The 12,054-nt window shown below is 37.9% G+C and overlaps 2 protein-coding genes across 2 annotated transcripts; both read left to right on the top strand.

Annotated features, from left to right (window-relative positions):
• The first annotated feature begins 3,099 nt into the window (after positions 1 to 3,099).
• Positions 3,100 to 7,310, top strand: LOC109218365. The gene is made up of 3 exons (XM_019382726.1): positions 3,100 to 3,375; positions 6,108 to 6,323; positions 6,790 to 7,310. Exons 1-3 carry the CDS (start codon positions 3,178 to 3,180, stop codon positions 7,009 to 7,011), a joined length of 636 nt encoding a protein of 211 aa, XP_019238271.1. The 5' UTR covers positions 3,100 to 3,177; the 3' UTR covers positions 7,012 to 7,310.
• Positions 7,311 to 9,708: 2,398 nt separating this feature from the next.
• LOC109218362 lies at positions 9,709 to 10,869 on the top strand. The gene is made up of 3 exons (XM_019382725.1): positions 9,709 to 9,745; positions 10,008 to 10,212; positions 10,371 to 10,869. The coding sequence occupies exons 1-3, from the start codon at positions 9,709 to 9,711 to the stop codon at positions 10,867 to 10,869; spliced, it is 741 nt and encodes a 246-aa protein (XP_019238270.1).
• The last annotated feature ends 1,185 nt before the right edge of the window (positions 10,870 to 12,054 follow it).

Genomic DNA, 12,054 nt, shown 5'->3' with positions numbered 1-12,054 from the left:
AAGAGGACTCATCCACGAGGTGATAGACCGGCAAAAAGGAGGTCTTTTCCCTCACAACCATATCACGGGAGGAGTCTCCCGCCTGCACCGGCTGAGCACGACCCTCTCGGACGGATTTCTCCAAATTAAATTGCATTCCTGCCGAGGCGATGGCCTGGAAAAATGCAAGGACTGGGGTCCTCCGCCTAGAAGCTCTACGACCTGTCGTCATAAGGAGTCGTATCAACAGATAATGGCAAATAGCCAAAGAGCGGTATAGAGGAAGACACTTACCGGATGAGACCTTCGTCCCAAAACGTTTCACAAAAGCAGGCCAGTCTCGGGTCTCCATTGCGTGAAGCAGTAAACGGGCTACCCAGTCCCTTATACCGACAATGGGACGGGGCACGCCCCATACCTACAAAAGAAATCCGCAAATAAATACTAAGTTGAACACAACAAAGAAAAAAGAGAGAGTAAAAGAAGTTGTGACACCTATGATTATCATTCCACCGCTCCGGGAATCCAGCGGGGTCCGACACAATGTGTTCAGTTCTAACGAAGAAATACTTATGCCAAAACTTACGGCTCGCCCGGTCGTCAGTTCCGACCACCAGCCCTTTGGTCCCACAGTGCCTCAAATGTACCATAGTACCCCTGTGAAAACTAGGGGAAAACAAGTGCAAGAGGTAGTGAATGTCAACTTCGCACCCTGCCAACTCCGCGTATTTTGTCAACACCAAAAATGTTTTATACGTGTACGGAGAAAGCTGCGCCGAGCAAACCTGGTAAAACTGACAGAATTCTTCCGCTAGCGGGAGAAAGGGGAAGGAATGACCAATTACAAAGGGTATTCTTAAAAAGTACAATACCCCGGTCTATGGACCTCCACGAAGTCCCTCCCTTCCGGAACCATCTCGACATGAGGAGGAATGCTATACTTAGTGCGGAGGGCATCTATATGGGCCTAATCGGTTTCGGACACTACCGGAACGGGAGTAGGAGGAGGATCTTTAAGAAAGTCACTTCGAGACATAGGGTGTCTCGGTAACAACTCATCTACGGTGGGAAAACTGTCCCACTCCCCCGCCATCGTGTCCTCACCACCGGAAGATAGCTCCATGGATAACGGGGTAGCGTCAGAAATCCCTTCACGTGACCGGTGTGTTCTACGCATATTTATGGCGGAAGGTGTGTTAATGAAACAAAAGAAACCAAGAACAATGAACGGGAGAGAGGAACTTAAGAAATCACAAAAACAAAGCTAAAGATACGAGAAGGAATAACCAGAGGAGAAATGGCCAAGAGTTTTTGAAAAAACAAATCCTTTACCTATTTATAGGGTTGGGTGGCGCTAGAATCGAAGCGAAAGGCTGCCCATGGCACCATAATCGAAGCGACAAGCCCTCAGTCTCTGTCTCGAGAAGACGCGTAATGATGATGCACGTGGAAGTGACGTAATTTCCCAATAGGACACACCACCCAGGATATCGCGAAGTGCACTGCTCTTCCGTCATTAGTCAAACCGTTATGATTCGCAAACCAAATTTCTCTGCAGGTATATGCGAAGTCCGCTTATCAAGGATGCATAGGGCCGCAACCTCGACAAGCGGAGGGACTAACTGTATAGGTTCAAATTTGGACGACCACGACCATTACTAAATACGGCAAGGAACGAGGTCCTTACGATATAGCATCCTTTGGTCGTTATAAAGGGTGACGACCAATAGTGGTTAGCGAACGCCCGACGTCTGCAGTAGTGTTAGCGTAGTAGGAGACAATAGGAATATGCTTTTCGAATATTCTTTGTGCTGTACCTTTTTAGGGTTTGAAAGAGGATTGTCCCTTATAAATAGGAGGAAAACGCCCTGTAAAGGGGGATCAGAAAGTGAATACGAAAAAGACAACTTTGCTTGCTAATACAGATCTGAAATCCTTACATCATCTTATCTTGGTCAATCGTATTCATTACAATATTTTTCTACACTTGAAGTTATCTCATTTATGAGTAATCATTTGGTTCCGACATACTAGGAAGCATTGTTCATCTTGTTCTTCTCTTACATCATTTAATCTAGATTTTATTATACTTGGCTGAGATTTACCTCTTCATCTTCATTAATTGATTTAATGAAAAGGCTTCGATATCTTTTGATCAAACATCTAGTTTCATGCTTCAATAAATAAAATTTTCAACTAGTATCATATGATGAAACAATTTCTGAAACACCAAGAATGAACATATCACATATAATTCTCCTATAATGAAGTATCATTACACCTATATGTATGTCCATGTGCAATTTTTGGAGAGATTTAAACCTTAAAACTAGTCAAAGCATATGCATTCTCAAATTTAAGGGCTAACGTTAGATGTGTTCGTTTTTCAATTAGAAGGAATAATATATATATATATATATATATATATATATATATATTGTGTGTGTGTTACTTTATAGTGACAGTATTCCACCTAGGATGTACATAAAACTCGTGACTCTTTTATTTTGTTAATGCATAAATAAATAAACACCGTTTTGATGAAAAAAGCTACTTAAGAAACTTATGTTTGGTATACGCTTCTTCTTTTAATGGCTAATGCTAATTTAAATGGGAGAAATTCAAAAATAACAGATTTATAAGTGGTCATTCAAAAATAGTTACAGTTTCAAAAGTAATCGAGATTTAGCCATTTTTCATGTAAAGATAAATCTGAACGAAAATACTGTTCAAAATTCGGAAAATACTCTAGCATAATATACTGGAATTCCAGTATAATATACTGGACTTCCAGCATAATATACTGAAGTTCCAGTATAATATACCGGTCCAGCATAATATGTTGGAAGTTCATACACATATGTTCCAATCTCCAGTATATTATGCTGGAACTTTTCGCGTGTTGGAGTTCCAGCATAATATGCTGGAAGTTCATACACAGGTGCACCGATCTCCAGTATATTATGCTGGAACTTTCTATTTTGCAGCAAAATAGTGGCTATTTTTCAATGACTTTGAAAACGCTGACTATTTTTCAATGACCAGTCCGAAAATTGGCCAGTCCGTGCTATTTTTATAAGATCCTTAAACCAAAAATAAAAATGTTGGGTTGGAACCAAGGCCGGCTCGTTGGGCCATTTGCCAAATTTAACAAGTATTGCTCAGTCGCGACTCGTCACTAGCTAAAACACAAAATCCATGGCGCAGGTGCTGAGCCTACGCATTCCAACCCCAACACACACGCAGCACCACCGCACCTTATCGTTGACGCGGCCGTCCCTGCTAACTTTACACACTATTCCATCCTCCAGCTCCGAGAATAGTTTCAGTTCTCTACAACACAAACTCAATTGCAATGGCAGATTTTCTTGCCTCTTCTCTCATAACCGCAAACAGGTACTTTTTTTTTTTGATGAAGTAAGTAGTCAAACAGGTACTAAAGTTTAAGCTTTTTGTTTCACAATCTAGGCTTTCATTGTAAAGAAAATAATTGGGCATCTGAACTTAATTTGATTTTGAATATGCCACTGATTAAATTGAGGATAAGAAGAAAAAGGGTACTAGAATATTAAATGGGTTTTATGTTTTTGCATTTTTTGGGGTTTATTATTGCTGCTGATTTATCATAGTGTTTGTACTTGTGTGCAACAACAACAATAAATCCAGTATAATCCCACAAGTGGGATTTGGGGAGGGTAGCACGAGTGAGTACGCGCACCTTACCCCTACAGTGAATTTAGATAGACTGTTTCCAGTAGACCCTCGACACAAGGAAAAATGAAAATAGTGTTTGTACTTGTGTGCAAGGGAGAAAATGTTTGAACTGCATGAATGAACAAATTGTTTTCACTATTAGTGTGACTTGGGCTAGAAAGTGAAACTGTTTGGTGTGTAAACTATTTCATCACATTCTGCTCGAGTGCTTATTGATACCTCAGCGTCCTGGAGTTTGTACATAACAGATATAGTGAATAAGCTACGAGTTCAGCTGAACCTAGTAGCTTTGGCTTAGACCCTATTATAAATACAAGTACTAGGTTTCGAACCCATTAAATTAGATGGGATGTGGTAGAATTCTAAATCCTAACCATAAAGTTCTAATCTTGGATCCGCCTTTGTACGTAGGTACTAGGTAGAATATCTAGCATATTTTGATTGCATGAGTATTGCATCCAATTTGGCAGTCTCTCTCTCCTATCGCATGCTAATTTAATTGTGCCTATTCTAAATCCTATCTGAAACCTAAAGGATTTGATTGACTTGAAAAGAGGATATCACAAGTAAATATGTATGAAGTTTTAAATTTGGAGAACAAGGTTCTCCACTTGATTTCGTACCTTATATAATGAAGGGCCACGAACGTCTGTTTTCCCCTGTTTGTATCTCTCTTGTATTGCCATAATTTTCGAAGGAGAGTAACCACCACTTTCTGAGGTTGCTCCACGATTTGGTAAAATCATTAATTTCAAATGCTTTTGATATATTGAACTTTTGTTCTTTACATCCTGCATTGTGTTTTCCGCAAGCTTAGATTCTTGAATTTACACGGAGTTGAGGTTACTGGAAGAGTAATTCTGTGCTAGGTCTGGATCTCCTTGGTATGTTGTATTCTAATTAGTCCTACACTCCTACTAGTGAAGATGAGGAGTTTAAACCGCTATTTGATCCTGATCTGTGATAGTTCAGGAAACATGGATTCGGTTTTTTATAAGTTGAGTTGAACAAGTGGTGGAGCTTTTTGAACAAAAAGATGTGTGGAAGAAGTAGTGAGGACCGAGGGCAGCCACTGGGGCTAGATCCATATCCAGCCATCTGCATCATGGTGGTTCAAGCTTTTGTTTCTATCCAGGGCTGGCGAGTTTGATATATGTTAAGGGTGAGATTCACTAGCCTATAATTGGCAGAGGAAGTTTAAAAGCTTTTGCTGATCATTATCACACATACTGGTGGTGAATAAATTCAGATAAGTATTTGCCTTCGTGGTTGTTGGATGGATAATTGTATGGTGGGAGGAAGATAGGAGACAGAGCTATTTTCGCTATTAGAACCATAATAACTACCATTAGAACCATAATAACTACCATTACTAAACGTTTGTAACTTGTCTTTTATTTCAAATTGACTACAAATAATAAAACTGACTTCAACTAAATGTAGCAATCAGTTTTGCTTTCCGCAAGTTAAATGAGATTTAGGTTATTGCTAGCATCATAATAATAATGATATAACCCTCAGGGGTTGGCCTGGTGGCAATAGACTTGAGCCTTGGGGTTTGCTCCCTTTCAAGGTCTCAAGTTCGAAACTCACTGGGTGCAAACAATTTCTGAGGGCCATCGGACTGGGTAAAACCTGAATTAACCGTGGTGCACTTGCGGGAAACTCCTTGCCGAGGGCCTGTGCACCCCCGGGATTAGTCGGGGCTCTTAGAGACTCGGACACCCGGTGCAAATAAAAAAAAATAAATAATAATAATAATAATGATATACTTTTCTTTGCTAAGTTTTCATTTTCACAAAGCTTTCCAGTTGGTGTGTTATAATGGGGAGTAGCAGATTGTTAGCTCGCTGCAATCTTAGCTTTAATGAAAACTGTTACACATTAGCACTCTTATGTACTGAAGTTAAGCTCCAGAAATTTCACTTGAAATGAACCAGGCACTGGGCTTTTGGATCCCCTCAGAAGAGGAGTCCACAAGCTAATGTTTATGAGGTTTCTTCAGCCATATTTAACCTTACAGTACCTATCTCAATTTCTAGGTCATGCGCCTTCAGACCTTAGGAGTTAGGAGGCATTATCTCATTGGATTATGTACCTTGGTGCTAACTTTTTTGACTTATGTACCTTGGTAATTCCTATTTGTATTATCTTGGTGAAAACAAGAGATGTATTGAAGTTTTCTACTAATTGATGTTGGTAGCTATAAGAGGAAATAGAAGTTTAGTGTAGCCATGTTTGGGAACAAAGCAGGACTTCTGGATGTAGCTATAATTTCTCATGTTCTTAAAATTCGGTTAAAGTGACTCCATGCGAAATTTATAAAAAACAAATGTTTCCTTTTTCTTTTATAAGTGCCTTCCAATTTCTACGAGGTCATTACTTATCTGTTGCGTCTTTTCATATATAAACAGGAGGAGGCTAGAAAAGCTTTAGAAAGTGCTCTGGGAGGAAAGAAAAGTGAGTATGAGAAATGGGATAAAGAAATTAAACGGAGGGAGGAAGCAGGTGGAGGAGACAATTCGGGTGGAGGCGGTTGGTGGGGTAGATGGTTTGGTGGCTCTGGCGACGGCCATTTCTGGCAGGAAGCTCAACAAGCAAGCCTTGCTATTTTGGGTATTATCGTCATGGTGAGCAATTGTATAAGTTTCTTTATAACAGTCTCTTTCGTAGCTTTAAGATTGCAACTAATATGGTTATTACTCACTTCCACTTGTCTCTTATTCTTAGTTGCATAAGCTTCTGTATACTCCCTCTGGTCTGTTTTACGTGACATTCTTTCCTTTTTAACCTCTTCAAAAAAAGAACGATACCTTTCTATATTTAGAAACAATGACTTTAAACTTCACTTTCTATCCTTAATGGCATTATTTTCTAGTTACAGAAATGTCATGGCATGTTTATGATCACAAAATTTCAGAAGTTCCCTTTTTATTTAAAAAAAAAAAACTCCGTATGCTAAGTCAAACACCTTCACATAAAATGAAACGGAGGGGTAGGAGTTTCTTCTGTAGCTATATGATTCAATTAATATGGTTATTCCCCACTTCCACTAGTCTTTTATTAATCAAAATACTTTTGTTTCTAAAACTGCAGTACTTGATAGTTACAAAAGGAGATGTGATACTTGCTGTCATATTCAACCCTCTGCTCTTCACATTGCGAGGAGCAAGGAACGGGTTTACTTATGTAACATCACAGATTATGAGAAAAGTATATCCAGCAAGCCAAGACAGCTTTGGTACTGTTTCTCAGGAGGAAGTTTCTTCGCATGTTTCTGCCAAAGACAGCGTTGCTAGAAAATGGGGTAGCGATTGATCACTTGTTCGCTAGCAAGTCCTCCTCTTCTCCTTTTTAAGATTGTATTCTGATATTATTACTTAGTTCTTCCGGTTAGCTTTTTATTCAGTGTGGAGAGGGGGATTTGATAGGCAGGGAGGGGATTATGAAAGGAGGATTTGGCTCCTTATATGAGAGATCCATAGAGAGTTTTTGGCTAAGCATTAGGTGAAAATTGAATCATCAGCTCCAAGTTATTCTAATCTTAACATTTGAAATGGAAATATACACAATTTTGTAATGTTTTAATGTGATTACTATACTATCTTTTGTGTTGACTGCTGAAGAAAGAAGGAAAATGGGCTTTATGCATTTGGTTTTCCTATCCCAAATGAAGTAGGTGAAACTCATGGAAGATTAGGTTGCAAATTTCAATAGACACAAAAAACTCTAGTTATTTTCTTTCCATCTACTCTAATTCTTGGTCGGTAGGATTATTGGTATTCGTGTTAGTGAAAGGTAGGAGGTACTTGATGGAACACTGGAGGTGCGAACAAGCTAGCCTAGACAAGGCGGGTTATTAAATGAAAAAGTAATTAATTTAATGGACATACAATAATAACATATCCAGTATTATCCACACCGTGGGGTGTAGGGAGGGTAGTGTGAACGCAGATTTTACCCCTACCTTGTGAGGATAGAGAGGTTGTTTCCAATAGACCTTCGGCTCAGGAAAGCATAAGCACCACATTAACGAAAATATAGACAAGAAGGGACAGTACCAAAAAGCCATATAAGAGCAGAATAAAAACAACAAGATAGAAAACAACGGTTAGTCATAAAAGCCTACTACCAATAGAAAGCGAGACTGCGTGCCAATACTACTGTTATGAACACTCTAGACTACCTACTCTACTACCTTAATCCTTGACCTCCATACCTTCCTATCAAGGGTCATGTCCTCGGTCAGGCTGAACGTTGCGCCACTGTCTTGCCTAATCACCTCTTCCCACCTTTTCTTTGGCCTACCTCTACCTCTCCGTAGGCCCTTCAATGTCAACCTCGTCACACCTCCTCACAGGGGCGTACTGTGCTCATCCTACCTCACATGACCAAACCACCTAAGCCGCGCTTCCCGCATCTGGTCCTTAATTGGGACCACACCCACCTTGTCGCGAATAACCTCATTTCTGATCCTATCTAACCTGGTCGTGCCCGCACATCCATATCAACATCCTCTCTCTGTTACCTTCGTCTTCTGGACATGAACGTCTTGACTGGCCAACACTCAGCCCATACAACATCGTTGGTCTGACCACCGCTATGTAAAACTTACCCATAAGTTTCGATGTCACCTTCTTGTCACACAAAACACCGAAAACGAGTGTCCATTTCATCCATCCTGTCCCAATACGATGTCTGACATCTTTATCAATTTCCTCATTCCCAAATAATGGACATGCAACCAACCTTATTAATTTAATGAAAAAGTAATTAATTTAATGGAGAGTATACAACCAGCCTTATTAATTTACTTATGCATTTCCATGATGAAGAAGCCATGATTTTGGATGTGTTCATGGTAATAATAGTGTCCCCATTAACAACAGCATTATAATTTTAAACTTGTTCATGTCTAGGACTTCTTTGACCACGAACCATCATTAGCAACAAAGAGGAAAACAAAGTTTCTAAACTTTTCTCTCTAATAGAGGAAAGGAGAAAAAGAGTAAACAAGAAATATTATTTCCACAATATTCCTTAATTATGTTTGCGTGATTCATTCCAAAAAGATTCACCAATCATCACTCATAGTTAATATTCCTTTAGGACGTTCATTAATCATGCTAATTATAATTAAATCGTTTGGGAATATACCAAGAAGTTCTTAACACGTATCAAAATAAATTGAGATTTTTTCTTTCCTATACCATATATGAAATCATATTACCAAAAATGTGCATAGTTTCTAATTTACCCGCCCTGTCCACATTTTTTCTACAGTTATTATACCAATCATTAAATACTAATTAATAGTAGCTGAATCTTCCTAATTTGTCAAGCTAAAATTCAGGAACAGAATATTCTAAAAAGATTTGGCGTAAATCAGATCAAATCATATCACGAAAATCCTTTATCTTCAACTTATAATCAAATTCTGTTCTTCGATATTCTCACAATCGCTACAAATCAAAATCTCAGTTCGTCGAAATCAGAAGCTCAATTTCAAATTGTAGAAATCAGTTCTACAAATCTCAGTTTGTCGACTTTTTTCCTCAACGCACTAATCAAAAAAGCGACAAAATATTCAACAAATTCAAGTCAAATTGTAGAACTCAATTCTGCCGATTCTCTGTTCTTCGTCTTTTTTTGTCAATCAAAAAACTCAAAAAAGCGACAAAAATCTCGTACACTTATGATTAACGGATACGATCCTAAGTTTTTATTCTCCTTTTTTGTCTCCATATACACACTAACCCCCATATTATTCCTAATCTCCATTGGAGGACAATTCTCATTCACAATGTATTTGATTTCTACAATTTTTTTCGAAGTATCAATCATTAATTGCTCTGCAATTGTAGAAATCAACATACTGTAACTTGCATCCTCATCGAGCACAATGCCATCAACTTGTAAATCTCTAAATCTGCCATAGCTATCCCAATTGCCATTAAAATGTAGCATGATTGGGATTTTGGACATGACTGCGTGTCGTTGCTGAGGTATTCTTCAATGGAATTGGCTATTACAAATGAGAACACAAGTGCAGGTTTGTTATGTTTCAAATTCTATAGAAGTCTGCTTTTACGATAATATCTACAAAATTCCTACATTTATCTACAAATAAACTACAAATCAATTTTAGGATGTATAAAGCAATATTGTTTTCATGCTTATCAACAAAATTACTACATTTATACTACAATTAAGCTACAATCCATGTTGAAAGAAAATTGACTACAAAATTTTCTATTCATCTACAAATATTCTACAAAATTGTAATGACACTGTTTATCTTTATTTTCATGCAGGTTCGTTTAGGACAATACAGTTACTTGATATGCCAGCGTCTCTTGTCATAGAGGAATATCAAAGTGAAATAATAACTGAAGATACACAAAGTATTATCGAAGAAGGACAAGTGTATCAAGACAAGCAAACAATTGCAACTGCAATGAGGCATTATTCTGTCATGCACAAGTTCCAATTCAGGGTTAAAAGATCTAGCCACAGAAGGTATGAAGATATTAATTGCGAAAAGACCTTTATAAAGTATTTTCCTTGTGATATGTAGATGAAAAGTAGTTATATTGTATAGTGTGTTACTTTATGTTAAAACAATCCTTTTGTTAAATCTACATTGATAACTTGTATTATAAATGTATTTTTGGTAGCTACTGGCTTATATGCGTTGCAGAAAACTGTAATTGGCACTTCAAGGCAACATCAATTAATGATTCTGCAATGTTCAAGATCAGGAGTTTCAATCGACAACACACATGCACCTTAATGGACGATACATTCATACAACGCAAACGTACTGCAGTTGTAGTTGGTAGCATGGTCATGCCAAAGTATTGTGATCCCAAGACAGTTTACAAACCAAAGGACATACAAACTGACATGTTGTCCCAACACGGAGTGAACCTAAGCTACATGCAAGCATGGAGGGCAAAGGAAAAGGCTTTACAGTTATTGAGAGGTCATCCGGCTGACTCCTACAACAAATTACCAAAATATTTTTATATTCTTGAGAAGACGTATCCTGGTTCAGTTGTTAAATTGAAGCAAACAACAGATGAATGCTTCTTATATGCATTTGTTGATCTTTGTACATCAATAAGTGGTTGGGAATATTGTAGACCAGTAGTAGTGGTTGATGGACATTCTTAAAGACAGCCTACAGGGGAATTATGCTGACAGCAAGCACAATGGATGCATCAGGTAAAATTGTAGTTATTTTGTAGTTATTTTGTAAGCAGTTTATAAATTGTGGATACATTGTAGATATATTGTAGTTTATATGTATTTGTGTTTTTATATGCATTTTCAAAGCTGCCAGTTAATTATTTTTTTACTAATAATGTAGGTAATATATTGCCTTTGGCATATGCTGTGGTTGATTCGGAAAACGACGCATCGTGGAAGTGGTTTTTTGAGCAACTCAAGCAAGCATATGGCGAAAGAACTTCAATGTGTGTTGTTTCAGATAGGAATGAGAGTAGCTTGAAGGCAACATCAATTGTCTATCCGGGCGTGCCACACTAGTCTTGCTTGTGGCATATTTGGACATGTATAAGGGCAAAGTTCAAGAAGGGTCATCTACAATTAAATGAATTGTACTTTGCTACAACAGGGTCATACACTCTGGATGAATTTAATGAAAGGATGTCGAAGATTAAAGAGATAGACCCGCGTGTTAAATCATACCTCTATGATATTGGCTATCATAGATGGTCAAGAGTACATGCAACGGTGAATAGAACTTAGATTATGACATCAAATATTGCAGAGTCGTTGAATGCTGTAACAAAATATGCAAGAGAGCTGCCAATATTTGACCTATTAGAGTATATGAGGGCACTTCTTGAACGGACGAAAGAGAAGTTATTGAAGGCAAAGGGTACTTTCATATACCTTGGGTACAAATTCAACAAAGAATTGGAAAAAACAGTACATTATCTCAGAAGCTTAGGGTAAGATCTGCTTATTTGGTGCAGAAAAATAATATTTTAATATACAGTATTTCCAGATTGTAGATAAATTGTAGACAAATTGTAGTTAATTTGTAGATTGTAGATAAATTATAGATAAGTTATAGATAATATATTTTTATGATTGTAAATATTTTTCTTTCTGTTTGTTATGTAATTGTAGGTGAGGGCTTCAACAGATCATATCCATACTGTGATAGATGGTGTGAAGCGGTACATTGTGTGTCTTGAAAGCAAGAAATATACTTGTGGCCAGTTCCAACTTGATGAACTTCCATGTGCGCATGCTTTGGCAGCTTTAAGAGACAGGAATGAAGGATATGAAAACTATTGCTCTCCGTATTACACAAGGGAGAGCCTACTG

Source organism: Nicotiana attenuata, unplaced genomic scaffold, assembly GCF_001879085.1.
Source record: "Nicotiana attenuata strain UT unplaced genomic scaffold, NIATTr2, whole genome shotgun sequence".
In the NCBI taxonomy this organism is placed as follows: Eukaryota; Viridiplantae; Streptophyta; class Magnoliopsida; order Solanales; family Solanaceae; genus Nicotiana; species Nicotiana attenuata.
Note: the sequence above shows the minus strand (reverse complement) of the source record. Positions and strands in the feature narration are given on the sequence as shown.

Bases quoted from the DNA above. Each gene is read 5' to 3' on its own strand.
- LOC109218365 (XM_019382726.1), top strand. From the start codon at position 3,178: ATGGCGCAGGTGCTGAGCCTACGCATTCCAACCCCAACACACACGCAG. The intron at 3,376-6,107 runs GTACTTTTTTTT...ATATATAAACAG, and splicing joins TCTCTCATAACCGCAAACAG to GAGGAGGCTAGAAAAGCTTT. The intron at 6,324-6,789 runs GTGAGCAATTGT...CTAAAACTGCAG, and splicing joins TTTTGGGTATTATCGTCATG to TACTTGATAGTTACAAAAGG.
- LOC109218362 (XM_019382725.1), top strand. From the start codon at position 9,709: ATGGAATTGGCTATTACAAATGAGAACACAAGTGCAG. The intron at 9,746-10,007 runs GTTTGTTATGTT...ATTTTCATGCAG, and splicing joins AAATGAGAACACAAGTGCAG to GTTCGTTTAGGACAATACAG. The intron at 10,213-10,370 runs GTATGAAGATAT...TATTTTTGGTAG, and splicing joins AAAAGATCTAGCCACAGAAG to CTACTGGCTTATATGCGTTG.